Raw genomic sequence first — 19,417 nt, forward strand, 5'->3', positions numbered from 1 at the left:
GGCTCGGCGGCCGGCCTCTCGGGCCTCTCTCATTGGCTGACGGCACGGCCTGGGGCGGGCACGGATCTAGCGGCCCGCGCTGATTGGTCAGCGGCGACCGGGGGCGAGGTCGCCCAGTCAGTTTCCGAGCCTGCGCGCCGAAGGGCCGGGTTCTCTGCGCGGTGTTCCTGCCTCCATTCGTTTGGCCGTGTGCTAAGTCTGGGCCTGCGGCTGAGAGGATCCCCGCGCAGCGTGGCCTGCAGGGGCTGCTAGGCCGGTACTGACTGCCTCGGTGGATGGGGCGCCCGCTGTGTGCCCATCACAGTGCTCAGGATGCAGAGGAGCGGCCGCCCCACAGCCCGCAGTGTCGGGAGTGAGCGGGGCCGGGCGGTGAGCCGTGCAGCCACCAACCCCCCCGGGTGCTCCGGGAGACTGCAGTGGAATGGGTGGGCGCTTTCCTGTTGTCTTACGGTTTTCATGCCTTGTTTTAGCTCTAACACTTTTGCAAAGTACTTACTTTAAAAAATCTGTTTCAAATTGTTCTAATTTCTAGCTCGTTGAATACAAATTATTCTCACGTCCATTCGCGTCCTGGTGTGGTTGGTAATAGGCGCTCTGGCAGGGTCAGGTAGGGCTCCTGGAGGAGTGAGCCATCTGAGAGAGGAGGTTCACCTTGTGGACAGGGACAAAAGAGCCAAGGAGTTAGAATTTTATTTCCAGAAGCCCCACTGATAGGTTTTAAACGGTGGAGTGACAATATCAAGTTTCCTTGACCCGAGTGAGGAAGACCAGTCACGGACAAAATTCACGGTATTCCTTCTGTCTGGGAACAGTTTCCTCCTTCTTCACCTGGCTAACTCCTAAATTTGCCTAAGCTTAGACAACACTTGCTCAGAGAGGGCCCAAGGTCTGGGAGAGGCAGGTGCCCCTCTGTGACTTTGCTGAAGCCCAGTGCTTCCGCATTCCTGGTGCTCAAGACGCCGTCAATGCCTGTTTCCCGAGCTCAGCTCCTCAGGTCCTCCTCTTCTGTGTTTCCCATAACACTCCTCCCCGATCCTGGCGACAGGTGGTCAAAACACATCTGCCGGATAAGTATTGCATGAGCTTGTAGCAGCAGTCCTGGCGAGAGAAGATAAGGCCTGAAGCAAGGCAGCAAATTAAGGTACAGTGCATTGGCTTGAGTATTTGTCTTGCTAAGGAACACTGTCTGTAGGACAGCCTGAGCGCACATGGGCCCGCGGTGGCCCAAATCTCACCACTGTGGATAAATGAAGCTTCATTTCATGAGGCTGCCTCGTGCCTTCACCTGAACCTTATTTAGGGTTTACTAGGTTATTGACTCATGTAATCCTCACAACAACTTCATGAAACAGGTGTTTTATTATCCCCATTTTACAGATGAGGAAACCGAGGCACAGACGTTAAGGAGTCTGCCTGATAAGGCAGAGCTGGGATTTGCCCTCAACCAATGCGCCATGTCCAATAGGTGGCAGGAGAGGGGCAAAGCTGGCCCCCTTGCTTCCTGGAGAAGCAATTTGTGTTCATCTGCGGCTCCTTCAGAACCGAACTTTCACTAGCTTAAGCACAAAACATTTAGAAGACAAGGTATGCTCATAGGATATGAGGAGACAACTGGGAGCCCGGCCTCCAGCTCTCGGTGGCTCCGTCTGAGTCCTGGCCTCTGGGGGTGGCCTTGTCCTCCCAGATGCCTCAGTGGAGCTGAGGCCTGGCCTCATACATCTTTACAATCCAGGCCACAGAGGGGGCTGTCCCTTCCCTCCCAATTTCACATTTTCCGGGAGAGGATGGCTGGGCTCAGATCATGTGCCCACCCTGTGTGTGTTTGTGTGTGTGTGTGTGTGTGTGTGTGTGTGTGTATGTGCATGCGCACCCGAACATATAAGAGGAAGGGGTAGAGGACCAATTGTGAGCCTCTAATAGGGAAGAACCTTTGTATTTTATTACAAGTTAATCACAAAAGGGATGTTGCCTAGAAGCTTAAATTATACATAATGGTCCATCGCTGGGGACCCTGCCTCCCAGGTAATGAGCATTAAGCTACAATGCCTATGTTTAGCTCACAGGAAACATCCTGACCGGGCCCACCTGTGAATGGCTGCAGAAAGGAAGAAATTAGCACATCCCTTTGGGAGGCTGACCAGAACCAGGACCTTACCCCCTCCCCTTTGAGTATAAAAGAAGCCTGAATTCTAGCTTGGGTGAGATGATTCTTTGGGACACTGGTCCATCACCTTCTCAGTTTGCTGGCTTTCTGAATAAAGTCACTATTCCTTTCCCCAACAACTTGTCTCTTGATTTATTGGCCTGTCGTGCAGTGAGAGCATGAGCTTGGACACGGCAATAAGCCTCCCAGGATAGTACTGGTGCCAGGGGACGAGCCGGTGGACACAACTCATTAGGTGTCCTTCCCACCTCCTTCACCCCTACCCTGAGAAGCGCAGCCCAGGGCTTCTGGCTGGAACAGGGAAGGGGAGATGGCCCCTAGCTTTTCAGCCATTCCTATCTCTGGACACAGCTTCACAGGCTGTCCCAGAAGCTGTCCCAGCCTGGTCTGGGACTGACCTGGGTGACACGCTACCACCAAGCCAGGGTTCTGGGCACTCTTCAGCCTGGGGCAGCCTGCCAGCTGGTTAACATCGTCTGGTGCGAGGGCCTGGGTGCCTGCTGGGTTAGGGCAGGGCTTCCTAGGCAGGAAAAGCCTAGGGAAGCCCTAAGGGGCGAGCCTTCCTTAGTCATTCCCTCCACTCTTCCCTCCTGCACACGCTGTGGACAGAGCAGAGCTCTCCCACACCAGTGGCACCCGACCGGGGTAGACGTTCCTGGCTCCGTGTTTCAGTGGAAGACTGCTCTGCCCCACACCGTCCTATGGACTCGAAGCCTTTGCCAGGGCAAGACCTCAGCGATGTTCCAAACGCAGCCCCTTGCGTGGATTGGGAAACTGCACTGGCAACACTAGGTGTGGAGTAGACGTGGATGGAAGGGTCCAGCTCAACCCTCAGCTGGTACCTGCTCCAACCTGTTCTGTGTTGTTCCAGGTTATTCCACGGCGTGCATCCTACCCTCCAACCAGGCCCTATTCTCCTAAGGAGTAAGGCCCAGGGCACTGAAGAGCAGCCTGGAGACACACAGGCCCGTGTCCCTACAGGTTCTTCTGAAATATATGTCAGTAAGTCAAGAACTGTATCATGAGCATCTACCAAGTGCTGAGTGCTGGGAGGGGACAGAATGTATACAGCACAGACCCTGCCCTCCAAAACCACGAGCTCCTTGGAGAACTAGTACTGGTAAATCATGATAGAATGAGGGATACAACTGGGACTCAAGGTTTGCTCTGCACACAGCAGATCAGCGACTCCGCAGTCCCACTTGAGTTTAGAGACTGTTGGGGGAAGGAGGGAGGGAGGATAGCTATGCCTTAGAGTCCAGCTGGGGAGGCTGAAGACGAATGTACAAAACCCAAGGTCCTCCTGGTGCTTTCTGTTGCTAAAAGTAGAGATGGTACGTTACTGTTAGGAGAAGCTTTATTGGGCCTTTTATGGTGAAAGGCAGTGCCCTGGGTCTAATTTGGAGAGGAGAGGATGAAGCAAAGACGACACCAGACAAACAGTGGCTGGCAGTGGTTGTGGGGTACCGGGAGAGGCTGTCAACCAAGACGCATCAGCATCCTTGTTCAACCAGTTCTGGGATCCTTTGTAACATGAGGGAGGGGCAAGCCCCTTATAGTTGGGTCAGATCGGGGCTTGAATGATGGTGATGACGATGATGATGGTGGAAGCCGCTATCATCCAGGCAGCAGACAATTGGATTCGAAGTAGTATGACTCTAACCAGGGAAAGCATCATGTTTCCTTTTATTCCTTTAAAAAATAATAAATGGGCTGTGACAGCTTTCCTGAAAAGGGACTGAATCAAAGCAGTGTTTTAAATATTACAGGACTGAGATTTTCTCACTCACCCTAAAGCCACACTGGGCACGTTTTAACAAGGGCTGTGCGTTGTAACTGGCATGGAGACATCGTACAATCTGCTCCCCGTGGTCCCTGCTGCCCCTTCCTGCAGACTGCACTTCTGTGATTCTTCCCCTTCAGGTCACCCTGTCAGATCAGGCCCCTACGTGGAAAAGCCCTGCGAACATTACACAAGAGAGAAGCTGCCTTTCTCTGAGGATTTTGCTTTTACTTTCTCAGGAAAATATATTAAAATCATCTGCCTTTGTCACACTCTCTCCTGTTTTGCGTTGCATATTCTTTTGTATTAGTCACTGACTGAAGTCTGTTCATGTTTTCAGGTATTTTTATGCTGCTGATGAAAAGTTTTTATTGTTTAGTTCTGGTAGGGGACATGAATAGTAGGGTGTGTGTGTGTGTGTGTGTGTGTGTGTGTGTGTGTGTGTGTGTGTGTGTGTGTGTGTGTGTGTGTGTGTGTGACCATACATGCTAAGCTGAATAATAGCCCCCTGAAGGTGTCCTTGAACTAATTACTAGAACCTGTGAAGATGTTACTTTACATGGTAAAATGGACTTTGCAGTTATGATTAAGTTAAGGATTTTGAGATGGGGAGTGCTACACATGGAATGTTTATGTCCCCCCCAAATTCATATGTTGAAATCCTAGCCCCCAAGGTGATGATATTAGGAGGTGAGGACTTCGCGAGGTGATTAGGTCATGAGGGTGGAGCCCTCATGAATGGGATTAGTGACTTTATAAAAAAAAAAGTCAGAGAGTTCCCTTGTCCCTCCTGCCATGTGGGGACACAGAGAGAAGGTGGCCATCTATGAATCAGAAAGTGGAACCTCCCCTGTTACCAAATCTGCCGACACCTTGATCTTGGACTTCCAGCCTCCAGAACCATGAGAAGTAAATTTCTGTTGTTTATAACCACCCAGTTTGTGGTATTTTGTTATAGTAGCCTAAATGGACTAAAATGGGGATTATCCAGGTGGGCCCATCATAATCACAAGGTCCTTACAGGAGAGAGTCAGGACATCAGTCACTAGTAGAGGATGTGACAGTGGAAGCAGAGGTGGGGGTGATTGGAGGAAGAGGCCTGAGCCAAGGAGTACAAGTGGCCTCTAGAAGCTGAAAAAGGCAAGAACATGTCTCCCCTGAATCCTCTGGAAGGAACAGGGACCTGTAGACACCCTGATTTTTCATTTCTGAGTTTCAGGACCGCTAGAGAATAAACACGTGTTTTAAACCACTGTTGGTTATGGTACCCATGGGAAGCTCATGCACAGTATCTCCAGGAATCGTGCCAAGAATGGTGGTTGGTGGCTTCAAGGGCAGCCTGGGATCTGGGTATTAAGGAGACTCCCTGGAGGACTGGGCAGGTACCATCAGCCCAGGGCTCATCATGACACATTCATAGGGATTCAGGATGCTCAGACCACTCCTGCAGTGAGGTGCTGCTGCCTGGGTTTTATATTTTGTATAATACCTATAGTTTTTGTTGTTCTAAGTATCTGGCATTGTCTGTTTCGGTGAGTCATATGGGAAGAATGCCACAAAACCTGTTTTCCCTTTAAAAAAAAAAAGAACCCTGTGGTTGAAAATGTATATCCATGAGAGTTTATGTAAACACCCGAGGGAAGAAGGTAGGAACAGGATCGGGAGCAACCATCCTGTGTTCTGAGCATCTGTAACAGCCCAAGATGACATCCATTGGGCTGCATCTTGGGCTGCAACCCCTGGGACCACACTGGGGTCACCCAAGACAGTCACCTGGCACATCAAGGCAGTCCCACCTCCAGGGAGAGTCCCTCCCCCTGCAGCCACAGCTCCATCTCACTGGAGACTGGGGTGAAGAACCAACATCCCAGTAACTCCTTTCTAAACCCTCATGACTGACGTCTGACTCTGGAACTCTGGTGATGGCCATGCTGTGGCTCCCGTTTGTGAAGAGGAGGAGCCGCCGTTCAGAGTGGACCTGGGCTACTGCTTGCTCTGCTGGTATCAGGTGACCCAGCACAAACCTTTAAGAGGGCAATAAAAGTCCTAAAAGCCTTCAGATCTTTTGACCCAGTAATCCTATTGTAGGGATTGGCCTAACGGAGTAATCCAAAAGCAGACAAAGCGGTGGCACAAGAATGTCCACTGTTACAGAACCTGGAAGCAACCCCGAGCTCAGTGTTAGGGGAAGGTTAACTAAAGCACCATTCGTTCACTTACAAGAATATTACACAGTGAGTAAACTTGATTGTTATGCAGATTATGTAGAAGCATGAACATACTTATTAAATTAAATGAAACAATCAACATTCAAATTGTATAAATTCAATGACCGCAATTCTGGAAAACAAATATATGGGCAGAGACTAGAAGTAAATTAACAAAAATGAATATAATTTTTGTGTCAGAATGGTAGCATTTTGAGTGAATTTTCCTCATTTTTCTTCAAACTTTTATTTTGTCTTCATAACGATACAAAGGTCTCTTTTAACATGACTGACCCTTACCTTGGAGCTCAGGTCTTGCGTCAAATAAGTGATTTTAATGCTGCGACCCACTAGAGAAATAAATATGGGGCAGCATACGGCTGCCTTGAACACACTGTTTAAAAAACAGGCAATCCAAACCAGGCTTCCAAAGCCTTTCTAAATTTCAAGAAGACAGATAAAATTGTTTTGAAATAAATGGTGACTCTCCACGTGGCAGGAGAAATGCCCCTCCACATGCTATATGTACAGTACATGCAAGTCCAACGAAATTCTAAACGTACGTTTTCTGCAAGAAAATACAGTCTGCCTCACGGCAGTCCCCAAACACATGCTGCAGGAAGAAGGGGACACTACCTCCATCTGAGAGGCCAGGAGAAAGACCCAGGGAGCACTGGGGCAGGTTACAATGAAGAGAGATGATGGAGAGGGCACAGTCAATAGGATGAAGAAAGACTCAGATATCCACCCTCACCATCGTTATTACCTAATCTGGCTACCGCTATAAGGCACGTGCCAGAACCAGAAGATAGTTAATAGAAAGGACTAGGCAAGGTGACCGTTACATAATGAGACAATGTGATTGGCTCCCTAGAATATCCAAGAGGCAACTGAAAAGTAAAAAACTAAAACTGAACAAAGTGACTCGAATTAAAAAAAAAATCAATAGGTAAATTTTATGTACCAACATCAGCCGATTAGAAGTTATCAAGAAACCCTTTTCACAATGCAGGGGAGGGGAAAGAAAGACGTAACATATTTAAATAAGCTTGATGGCAAAGAGGCATGACCTGGGTCAGAAAATTACAAACTTTACATCTCTCAGAATGTACATGTCTGGATCAGGGAGGAGTTTGAAGACATCGTCTGCATGGAGAAGCCCACATCACATGAAGGAACCACTGAGAACCAGCTAGCGGGGAAGAGTGGGACCTGAGCCTGGTCAGAGCCCGCATGGGATGTCAGGTAGAGAACAGGTTACTATCACCCCATCACTGCTGTACTGTTCTCAGCAGCGTCAGCCTGGAAGCCACCTAAGACTCTACCCACAGGTCCTTGAGGAAATCAGGCGCTTCAGGGGGTGAGGTTAGGTAGCTACTCACAGAAGCAGCAGACGGGCACCTCCTGGCATGGAAATGTGTCCACCGTCTATCATAAAATGGAAAAATTAGTGGCATAATTGCATGAATAGTATAATGACGTTGTGTAAAAATAGTCTGTTTAGAGATAAGTTTACAAACTATTAGAAAATATTTAGAAGCATATTGTATTAGTTTGCTAGAGCTGATGAAACAAAGTACTATAAGCGGAGTGGCTTAAACAACAGAAATTCATTGTCTCTCAGCTCTGGAGCCTGGAAGCCCGAGACTAAGGTGTCGGCGATGTCGCGAGAGGGGATCTGTTCAGGGCTCTCTCCTTGGCTTGTGTCTTCTCCCTTTGTCCTCACATCTTCTTCCCTCTGTGCGTGCCTGTGCACAAATGTCCCCTTCTTACAAGGACACCAGTCATATTGGATTGGGCCCCGCCCCAATGACCTCATTTTATTTTAATTAAATCTGTAAAGGCCCAATCTCTCAATAAGGTAACATTGTGAGGGTCCAGGGGTTAGGGCTCCAACATAAATTTGGAGGGGACACAATTCCACTTGTAACACTTATACACCGACTGCTGATAGTTGCTCTGGGCTATGGGATGGGGTGGAGGTGGAAACCTGGCTTTTCACTTCTTAGAACCCTGTGCTGTTGGGATTTGTATGCGGTGGGGAGGGAGGGAGAGTCTAGGACCTTGTTCAAAACATTGCCCATCAAGTGCTGAGAGGGGTGGGAGCTGCTCAGCTTCCAGGTTCCAAAGCCACATAGGCAGCCCGGCCGTGGATGGTGGGGGCACTGCCCAATTGGAGGCCCCTGGGCCCGCATGACGTGGGGAGCTGGGGGCAGAACAGCCCTGGGGCTCAGAGAGCATCTCAGAGACCTCTGTAAGTGGTCTGGGAAGGTAAGGGTCTGAGACCAGGCAGTCCCGAGTGAGATAGCCTCTCCCCATCTCCTGTCACTTGGCATCTCTTGGAGGAGGGGGAGGGGAGGGGGAGGGGAGGGGAGATGGAGGGGAGGGGGAGGGGAGATGGAGGGGAGGGGGAGGGGAGGGGAGAGGGAGGGGGAGGGGAGGGAGGGCGAGGGGAGAGGGAGGGGGAGGGGGAGGGGAGGGGAGGGAGGGGAGGGGAGGGGAGGGGAGGGGAGGGGAGGGAGGGGGAGGGGAGGGGAGAGGGAGGGGGAGGGGAGGGAGGGCGAGGGGAGAGGGAGGGGGAGGGGGAGGGGAGGGGAGGGAGGGGAGGGGAGGGGAGGGGAGGGGAGGGAGGGGGAGGGGAGGGAGGGGGAGGGGAGGGGAGGGAGGGGGAGGGAGGGAGGGGGAGGGGAGGGGAGGCAGGCCGCTGGGCAGGGCTAGGCCCACAGCTTCTCCACCTCTGCTGGGGGGTGGGGGGGGTGGGGGGAGGTGGGGGGTGGGGGGAGGTGGGGGGTGGGGGGTGGGAGGGGAAGCTGCCCACCCCCAGCTCCACCCGAACCCGGTTGCCTCTCTGAGGCCACGTGGAGGCGCCGCCAGGGCCAGGCCACGAGGGGTGTCCTTCCACCAGGGCGATAGTGGGCGAGGTGCCTGCCTGCCTCCCAGGGTAGCCCGTGGGGAACACGGAGGTACCTCGGGCATCCTGGGCCACCGCGTCTACACCAGCGGGGCACTCGCGGCCGCTCTGGATGCCTTCTCGGCTCAGGCCTTAGACTCGGCCGGGCTGCTGGGGTCCAGCCCCTTGGGAGCCTCCGGCTCAGTGCGACCCGGAAGGCCGGGTGACCACCCCGCAGATGCCATGCTCCCCCGGACCATGGGTGCGCGGACCTGGAGCATGCGGTTATCCTGGACTAGGGGACACGGGACGCGGGGTTACAGGGGCGCGGGGGTCCGGAGCGTGCGGTCGCTCGGGTCGCGGCTGGGGGCACCGCCCGGCCGCTGACACCACCCCCCGGGGGCCCCCTTCTCGGGCGCCCTCCGGATGGTGAGCGCAGTGGCCTCTCCCCGGGTCCACGCAGGAGGTGGCCCAGCGCCGCAGTTTTGCCAGATCCCTTAGCCCGGGCCGCCTGGGGCTGGGTGGGAACCGCACTCGGGCGGTGGGCCGCCGAGCGTGGCTCCAAGGGTGGGCCTGAGACGGTCGCGGGCAGGGCGGGGCCCGCAGGGCCGACAGCCCAGCCCAGGGCTGCGAACTGCGTTCCCGCGCCAGCTGTCCTGGCCTCGGAGGAAGCTGCAGGAGCTGGCTGCGGGGCAGGACCAGCCTCCAGGGGGCATCTAGAAGAGCCGTGGAAAAGCAGAGCAGAGGAAAATCCGTGAGGGGGGACGCTTTATACACCTTTGGGAAGAGCTTCCCTGCACGGGGGAGGGCGGCTACCCCTCCCAGGATGGACTTTAGGACCCCGATCCCAGCCCTCCCGCCACAATTGCTCACCTCACAGGAGAGATCGCAAAGGGTTTCCGTTACAGGTGGATTGTAGATCTAAATGTGAATGGTAATAATGCTTTAGAAGAACTCATAGAATACTCGGAGAAGGCAAAGATTCCTTAAACAGAACCCAAAAAGCACTAACCATAAAGAACAAAAAGAATACCTCGGACTACATTAAAATTGAGACTTTCTCTTCATCAAATGATACCATTAGGATAGTAAAAAAACAAAACAAAACAACAAGCCATAGAGGGAAAGAATATATTTGCAATATGTGTACTCCACAAAGGCTTCAAGTCCAGAATCTATAAAGATTCTGCAGATAAACAAGAACAGGGAGAAATTCCCAAAGAAAAACCAGCCAGAGACTTGGACAGGTGCCATGCAGACAAGATTACTCAAATGGCAAGGAGCACGTGACACATGCCTCCTCACTAGTCATCAGGAAAGGCAAATAGAAACCTCAGTGTAACATCCCTTCACACCCATGAGAATGCCTAAAACGAAAAGGCTGGGAATACCAAGCAATACCAAGGACGTGGGGCAGCTGCAACTCTCATGCCCCACAGATGGGAGTGAGAACTGGCACATCGGCTTTGGAAAATAGGTGGTGAGCAAATGCTCACCGTACAACCAAGCAATTCTACTCTGAGGTGTTTATACATTTATTCACACACACGTACTTATTCCACAACTTGGTTTTTAAGCTTAATAGTATGTTTTTGAAGTCTATTCGTATCCATATATAGAGATCCATTGTATTCATTTTAATCTATGCTTGTGTTATTACTTCGTAAGAATATTTCACAATTGTTCCTCCCGTCTCCTGGACGTTTAGGTTGCTTCCACTTACCTGGTATTACAACAGCGCTGCAGTGAACACCGGCACAGCAACCTGGGGCACAGGGAAAGGGCTTCTCCAAGGCCTGCCTCCAGAAGTGAAATTGCCACTGGTGGAGGACACACATTTTTAACCTTGCTAAAATTGCCAAATTGGTCTTCCAGGTGGTCATAACTTAACATGCCAACAAGCAGTATATAAGAGCTTGCATTTCCCCATAACTTCCTGGCAGTGACAGACTTGGTGATTTTTGCCATGTGATGGGTATGAAATGGTCTCTCACTGTGGTTTTAATTTGCATTTCCCTGAATGGTGAGTTTCTGCATCTTTTCTCGTGTCTATTGGCCATTCAGGGAATGGCCTCTTCATATCCTTTGCCCACTTTTTCTGTTAAGTTGTCTTTTTCTTACTGATTTGTAGAAGTTCTTTATACATTCTGGAACAAATCCTGCGTTGAATACACAAAATCTTCTCCTGGTCAGTGGCCTGTATGTGCTTTGTTTATGGTTTCTTTTGTCATATGGAAGTTTTCAATGTTGATGTCAAATTCATCAATCTTTTATTTTTTAAAAAAAAATTTTGGCTGCACCTCAGGGTACGTGGGATCTTGGTTCCCAGACCAGGGATCAAACCCCAGGCTCCCTGCATTGGAAGCTCAGAGTCTTAACCACCGGACTGCCAGGGAGTCCCCAGTCTTTTCTTTTATGAGTTGTGCTTTTTCACTAAGAACTCCTCTTCCCAGAGGTTATAAAATACATTCTCCTATATATTTTTCTAATAGTTTTACAGTTGTTAATATTTGAGTGTATAACCTTTTAATTCAACTGGCGTTTATGTTGGGCTATGGGTAAATAGGAATCCAATTGCATTTTTTTCTGTACAGAAAACCAGTTGTTCCAACGGTATGTCACCGAGCTGTCAGCTCTTTCCCCACCGAAGCGTAATGTCATGTCAATCATATGTCAAGTTCCCAAATGTGTTTGGGCCTGTTTCTGGACTCACTATTCTGTTCCACTGAGCTATTTATCTTCCTACCAATACTACCCTCTTCTCATTATTAGTTTTATAATGGTAGATCTTAATCTCAGGTAGCACGAATTCCCTTCACAAATTCATCATCCTTCCCCCGCACCCCACCAGAAATGCCTTAGCAGTTCTAAAATCTTTACTCTTCCATATGAATTTTAAAATCAGTTTTTCTAATTCTTTCTGAATTTGTATTGGATTTTAATTGAATCACATCCTGATTTTGACTTAAGAAAACAATTAAATTTTTCTTTATAAAAATACTCCAGGGCTTGGGAATTCCCTGGCAGTCCAGTGGTTAGCACTTGGTGCTTTCACTGCCAGGGCACCCCTGGTGCCCTGGTCAGGGAACTAAGATCCTGCAAGCCACGTGGCCCAAAAAACAGTACTCCAGGGCAGATCAGGTTTTGGGGGTCTATGGCTCAATGTACAGTTTGGAGCCCTTTAAGAAAGATTATACTCAGTTATATAAAGTTGGTATACAAAGTATACTTAAAGAATTCAATGTTAGAGATGAAAGTGAATATTCATTTACAGTGAGAAAATAACTAATAAATACTAAAAATATTATGAAACCCCAAAAATATGATCACATAATATTTATATATATGTAACATATAAAATTTATTTATTTAATATAATATATTTATTTTACTTAATATATAATATAAAATTTTTTATAGTATATAAAATAAAATTATAAGTAAATACAATATGTGAGTTATATCTTTTTCTGTTTTTTCATGTTTGTGGTATTTGCAATTTACTTTCTCATTCTAAATAATATTTACTTTCATCGGAGTCGTTTGTTGCAGCAAGAAGAGCACACACAGCCTCGTCTCCATAGCTGCCTCTAGAAGCATCTCTTACACAGCCGGGTCACACTCTACCTGAGCGCGGCAGCTCGCTTTGCCCCTCTTCCCAGCTAACAGCAGTCCTGAAGGTCTTTCCTATACGCACGCGCAGAGCACCTCACTCGTGTTAAACATGCTCATGAGCATTCCCACTGCTCCCCCAGACCCCAGACCCCGGGGCAGTGGGGCCACCCACCCCCAAGTGCTACCCCCAGCCCCGCCCCACCCTAACGCACAGCTGCCTTGCAGACATGGTCTGTGCTGCTCAGTTACTCTGTAACATTAGCAGGGGGAGAGGGGAGGGGGGAGTTTCTGGGGGCTCGGGGGTCAGGGCATATGTCCATGGAGGCCCACAGTGCACGCAAACACCGACACGGCTCCCCTCTGGGCCACGCAGACGATCCGCGTGCTGCCCGCACTGTCCGGTCTTCGGTTCTACCTTCCGTTAATCCACCTTGCTTCAGTCAAGATTCTTTGGTAGCAACACCCAGAAACCCACTCTAACTTGCTTCCAAACTTGGCATCTCTAAACTGGGGACGGATCAGCCAGCAAGCCTCAGGATACTAGGAGGCCTTCAGGAATGGAAGCTTCTAGGGGGCTGGCTCGGTCCTGCCTCTCTCCACCACCCGCTCCCTCCTCATCAGGCTCCCTCTGCCCGGTGGGAAGCCCAGCAATGTCTATCTGCTCCCGTGGCCAGCCACAGGGCTGGTGGGTGCCGAGTCCCAGGAAATATATGTCAGCCAAGAGGGGGCTTATCTAGCCACCCAACTTATTAATTAGATAGCATGCACCAGACCTTGTGCTAGGATTTTATCATAGTTGATAAAAACCTTGATGCTGGGTTGATAAAAAGATAAGGTAGGCACGTACTTTTGACTAAAGGTTGAGGGCGGGCAGTTTACATGCTTAACAGGACCTGGGCAGCCTAGACAGGAATCAGAGAGGGGGCCTCGTTACCCACCGTGACAAGATCAGGTTGGAAAGCAAAAGTCAGCTAATGTGAACATAACCTCCAAAGAACACTCCACTTATAAAATGACCATTCTCTGTGCCTTTTAAGTTTATTTTATTTATTTTATTTTTGACTGTGTTGAGTCTTGTTGCTGCGTGCGGGCTTTCTCTAGTTCCGGCGAGAAGGGGCTACTCTATGTTGCGGTGCGTGGGCTTCTCGTTGCTGTGGCTTCTCTTGTTGCGGAGCATGGGTTCTAGGCGTGCGGGCTTCAGTAATTGTGGCACGCGGGCTCAGTTCCTCCACGGCATGTGGGATCTTCTCGAACCCGTGTCCCCTGCGTGGCAGGCGGATTCTTAACCACTGAGCCACCGGGGAAGCCCTCTCTGTGCTTTTTAAAAATGAATATGGCAAGTGACATGAGTAAAAATGGAGTAAGGAACCCTGAAATTCTGCCGCTTCTAAAGAGCAATAAAAAATTGGCCCAAAGAGTCAGAGCCCACTTTTTGGAATCTGGAAATTAACCAAAGACCAGCAACAAGTCAGGAAGCACTCATCAAAAGGAGCAGGTAGGGCTTCCCTGGTGGCGCAGTGGTTGAGAGTCTGCCTGCCGATGCAGGGGACTCGGGTTCGAGTCCTGGTCCGGGAGGATCCCACATGCCGCGGAGCAACTAAGCCCGTGAGCCACAACTACTGAGCCTGTACGTCTGGAGCTTGTGCTCCGCAACAAGAGAAGCCGCGATAGTGAGAGGCCCGTGCACCGCGATGAAGAGTGGCCCCCGCTTGCCACAACTAGAGAAAGGCCTCACACAGAAACGAAGACCCAACACAGCAAAAATACATAAATAAATTAATAAACTCCTACCCCCAACATCTAAAAAAAAAAAAAAAAAAAAAAAGGAGCAGGTGAATCTCAGCAAGAACAGTTAGAACATGTGGGTGTCCACTTACGCTGGTCCCATCCCCGGCTCCCCAGCCCAGCAGTAGCCGGAAAACAAGAGAGACTGAAATATAAGCAGACAATGGCCAGCCCCTGTATAAAAATAGAACTCTGGCTCACAGCCTGCAGCAGCGGCCCAGGTCATTAACCCCTTCTCGACGGTACACAGAGCAGGAAGCCGGCTCGCTGTAAGTCAGACTTGCGGGGAATGGGATTGTTGTTTCTAGTAACAATCCAGGAAGCTAAACAAGTACTTCTGTAACAATCAGCCCCAAATGGCCAGGACTGGATTAATAACTGACAGCTTCCCTAGTTTTTGTCCTCACGTCCAGCTTAGGACCAACCAGAGAAAGCCAAAAATACTAATCACACGGGCCACCCCAGGCCCATGGCCCCATCAGGCACCCTGGAGCCTTCCCTGTCTCCCACTGGAAAGCTCTCCCGCTCCTCTGCCTGTCTTTGAGTCTCTGTCAAACACAAGTGATGGTGGCTGACCCTCTTACTACAGCCGGCTATGAACAGATAAGCTTTTTTTTTTTTTTTTTTAAAAAAAGAGATGGGGCTTCCCTGGTGGCGCAGTGGTTGAGAGTCCGCCTGCCGATGCAGGGGACACGGGTTCGAGACCTGGTCCGGGAAGATCCCACACGCCGCGGAGCAACGAAGCCCATGCACCACAACTACTGAGCCCGCGCCCTAGAGCCCATGAGCCACAACTACTGAGCCTGCTCTCTATAGCCCGCGAGCCACAACTACTGAGCCCATGCGCCACAACTACTGAAGCCCGTGCGCCTAGAGCCTGTCCCCCGTGACGAGAGAAGCCATCACAATAAGCCCGCGCACTGCAAGAAGAGTAGCCCCCACTCGCCGCAACTAGAGAAGGCCCAACGCAGCCAAAAAAAAAAAAAAGAAACCAATGTCTGGGTGCTTGGCATGGGCATTGCTACTGGGGTTTGGACCTGGTTGGAGAAGCTGTAGGCACAGCCCACTGGATACCAGAGAGGTTTGCTGGTTTATCCTGGTCAGAATTGGTCTGCAGTCACGGGGCTAGCGGGAAGCTATCCTCCAGAGCTCCGGCTGAGAACAGGCCATCAGCTACCAATGCCCAGGCAGGCATACAGAGGGAGTGGGGGCTAGTGTTAATCCTCTGGGTGCAAGGGGATGCAGGTAAGACATAGTCATGGGCCAGGTGTGTGGGTGAGCAGAAGGGATCGGGGCACTGGTGTGGCAGGAGACCTGGACCTCGTGGTGTATCAGGGGGACCATAGGAAAGTTGTCTCCAGATCAGGCTGCAAGGCTCTTAAGGGTCCATGTGTCCTCGGTACATGCTGGGGACAGAACACCAGCCCACGGACCCGTCATACAGCAGCTGCAGGCAGGTGAACCTTTCTTCTTGATGTGTCCCTACAGCGCCCTCTGCTGGGGAGCTTAACACTGCTCACTGTGAGGGGAAAGGCTTAAAGGAATTACTCCATCACTGCAGGGCAGGCACTGAAGGGTGAATTTGGAGCTGAGAGGCGATAAATTGATTACTGGCATCAATTAGGATAACTGTCTACAGATTCCCATCTACTAATTCTAACACCTGCGTCAACTCTCCATCAGTTTCAATTGATTGGTTTTGTCCGCATCATGGGTCATATTTTCCTGTTTCTTTGCATACCTGGTAATATTTGCTTGGATGCCCGATACTGTGAATTTCACGTTGTCAAGTGGTGGATTTGACGACTCCTAGAAATATCCTTGAGCTTTGTTCTGGGATGCAGTTAAGTTGCTTGGAAACCGTTTGATTCTCCTGGGTCTTGCTTTTAAGACTTGTTAGACTGGACCAGAGCAGTGCTCAGATTAGGCTAATTATTCCCACTACTGAGCTGACCCCTCTGTCTATAAGGGATAGTGGAGAAATGGGGTAACCGAGGGAGATGTGGGCGTGTCCAAGGAGGGTTCATTAAGGGGGGGAGGTTTTGTAGTTTATTTGTAGGCTATCAGTAGGAATCATCCCATTAAAGAGGGAAACACTGAGGGTGCCAGAGAGAGGTAGAGGATCATGGCTTATGGGATGTCCTTGACAGGAGAGGGTGGGGCTTTAAGCAGAAGGCCACAGTGACAGGGAAGGCAGGGTGCGGGGGGACGGCCCCTGCTGTGCGTCAGTCACGTAGGAAGCCAGGCTATCTGCTGAGAGTGAGGGGGGAAAGTGGGGAGGAGCAGGGCTGCAGAATTCAAGAGACCCGGGAGAGGGCTGGTCCCTCCTCTGTAGCCCTGGGAGGCACAAAGGGCCCTTCTTGGGGTCACGGGTTTGTAGGACTAGACATGTGCTGAGACAGACATTTTTGAGCACAAAATTCATTTCTTCTCTAAGGCTGGGGCCCAAGGAATTGAGTCTCCTGGCCCTTCACCTTCCTGAAATGAACCCCAGCGGCAGGGGCCGGGCTTCCCAATAGCCCCCCTGCCCGGCCTCTGCCAGGTGCCCTGAAAACAGGGAGGTTCTTGATCTTTGCCACTCCCAAGTTCTCTAGGGGAGTCCCCCACGTTCTTCCTCAGAAGTAGAGGCAAGAGTGGGTGGAGGCCTAGGGTTGGGTGGGCCTGCAGACCCGGGAGGGGGCACAGTGACCAAGCCTGAGGGGAGGAAACCTGCGGGGGAGGGACACAGTGGGGGCAGTGCCCTTGGCCAGCAGCTCCCCTGTCCCGGGTCAAAGGTGAACACACAAAAGCCACGGAAGGGGACTTCCTTGGCGGTCCAGTGGTTAAGACTCTGCGCTTCCAGTGCAGGGCGCACAGGTTTGATCCCTGGTTGGAGAACTAAGATGCCGTATGGCGTAGCCAAAAAAAAAAAAAGCTATGGAAGAACAGGACTCCAGGTGGGCAAAGTCAAAATGGAAATTTTGCTTGGGAAACTGAGGGCCAGGTTTGGGTCGCTTTTTTTGGGGGGGGGTCGCTTTTTTACTGAGCCTGTTATCATTTGGCGTCACATACGTTAAAAAAAAAAAATTAAAGCTGGCAGAAATCATTGCACCAGGGAGTGCGGAGCAGGCGCTATTAATCCATGAAAACTAAAGGTGTCCCGCCTGGTTTTCCACCCATTAGTGGCGGGCTGTGTGTAGTTCCGGCGGCCGACGCTCACGCAGGTTGCAGAGATGCATGTCAGCATTAACCAGTCACCGCAGGATGGGGGCAACCCAGGGGCGCTGCCCACACAGGTCCAGGTGAGGGGTTTGCGCTCATAACGCATAGGTATCGGTGTCCCGCAGGTGGAACCAGGCTCTGTGCCAGACAGACCTTGCCGTCCCAGCTCAGCCTTCCCTTGACAAGGGTCTAAGCCTCTTCAAGCCACAGATTTTCATCTTTCCATCTGTAAATTGGTATTTATAATTGTGCCTGTCTTAGAAGACCATTGGGAGAAATATGTAAAACATGGTAAGTGCTCAATAAATGGGTGGCATTGTCGTGAATTATAAGAATTAAGGACGACACAAGAAAAAGGACTGCTGTCCTGAAACTCTGCACCTTGTATGTTTACTGTTAATTGAAAAGCAGTCTTGGGCTGTGCCAAACGTCTGGGAATAATTTAACAACCTGAGGTTTTATATCATAATATCAATGTCATAGCATGTAATTGTGACATTGCAACTGAAACGTATTGTGGCAGTGGGCTGTCCCTACCCATGTGACAGCTGTAACAGTCATTTCTCTGGAAGGATCAGGATTTTCATTGGAGACTCCAACTCACTTTGATGCTCCATTTCTAGAGACCCACCCAGCAGTGGGAGAAAATAAACACTCAGAAGCTGTGAGTTTTGGATGCCTTGACTGTAAAAACAGTCAAAAATTCCCGGGAAAATATTTCAAGCTTTCTGGATGTGTTTGAGGAATAGAAAAGTCAAGGACTAGCTAGGAAAGAGGGTGGAGTGTAAAGTAAACTCAGCTGCACAGACATATGGTCCATGGGTGGAACTGGAGTCGGACCAGATATTACTCCTCAGGGAGGTAAGGCTCTGAAAAAGCCTCTCGTCCTCAGGTGTGATTCCGGGCTGCCAGGGAAAGTTGCGCAGGCGTGCACTGCACAACTCAGGGCCACCATTAACATCACGCATAATCTTACCTGGCAAAAGTTCTGGCTAGGATGCAGCCTTTTGATCTTACTATGCTAAATGCCTTTCTCGGCAAGCCGCTGTGAACCTGAGAGCCTGCCAGGGAACAAACACTGCAGGGCTCCCCTGACCCTGGCCGTGTGGCACCCCAGAACTCTTCCCCAAGGGCCCTCCCAGAGGCAGCTCCAAAATCTCCTCGTGGGGAGTGTGGCAGACAGACCCTAGGGTGGCCCCAAGTTCATGCCTTGTAATGCATGATCCCCTCCCCTTGAGGGTGGGTGGAACTGGTGGCTTGCTTATAACCCGTAGAATATGGGGAAGGTGATGGTGTGTCACCCCCATGACTATGTTACGATGTAGCTGTGTAAGACTGTCTTACTAGCACGCACTAGAGAGTCTCCTTGCTGGCTTGATAAAGTAAGGAGACACGTTCTGGAAGTTCACTTAGCAAGGAACCTAGCAAGGACCTGACGGGGGCGGGGGACCTCCAGTCGACAGCCAGCAAAATGCAGCACCCTCAGTCACTCAGCCAAAAGAAGATGAATTCTGCCAACAACCTGAACGTGCTTGGAAGCAGGTCCTTCCCCAGTTAGGCCTCCAGATGAGAATGCAGCCCGGCCAACACCTGTACTATAGGCCTGTGAGATGCTGCAGTCTCAGAGGACCCAGTGAGGCCATGCCTGGCCTATGACCAGATAAGAAACATCTGTTGTTCGCACTGTGAGTCATGGTGCTTTGTTACACAGCAGTAGGTAGCTGATGCAGAGGGTCTCGGGGATACAGTTCAACTGGGATTGGAAAACAGGT

The 19,417-nt window shown here is 50.6% G+C and overlaps 1 protein-coding gene across 1 annotated transcript in view; it reads right to left on the reverse strand.

Moving 5' to 3' along the window:
* Nucleotides 1-835: 835 nt before the first annotated feature.
* The window catches only part of RAMP1 (receptor activity modifying protein 1), an 81,149-nt gene continuing 62,567 nt past the window's right edge, over nucleotides 836-19,417 (reverse strand). The window contains exons 4-6 of the mRNA XM_082657909.1: nucleotides 9,918-9,965; nucleotides 7,537-7,582; nucleotides 836-1,118 (exon numbers count right to left, since the gene is read on the reverse strand). Of these exons, the coding sequence (XP_082514035.1) occupies nucleotides 991-1,118; nucleotides 7,537-7,582; nucleotides 9,918-9,965 (222 nt within the window). The 3' untranslated portion in view covers nucleotides 836-990. The remainder of the gene's footprint in view (nucleotides 1,119-7,536; nucleotides 7,583-9,917; nucleotides 9,966-19,417) is intronic.

The sequence above is a fragment of the Grampus griseus genome (assembly GCF_964374135.1).
Source record: "Grampus griseus genome assembly, chromosome: 7".
Lineage (NCBI taxonomy): Eukaryota > Metazoa > Chordata > Mammalia > Artiodactyla > Delphinidae > Grampus > Grampus griseus.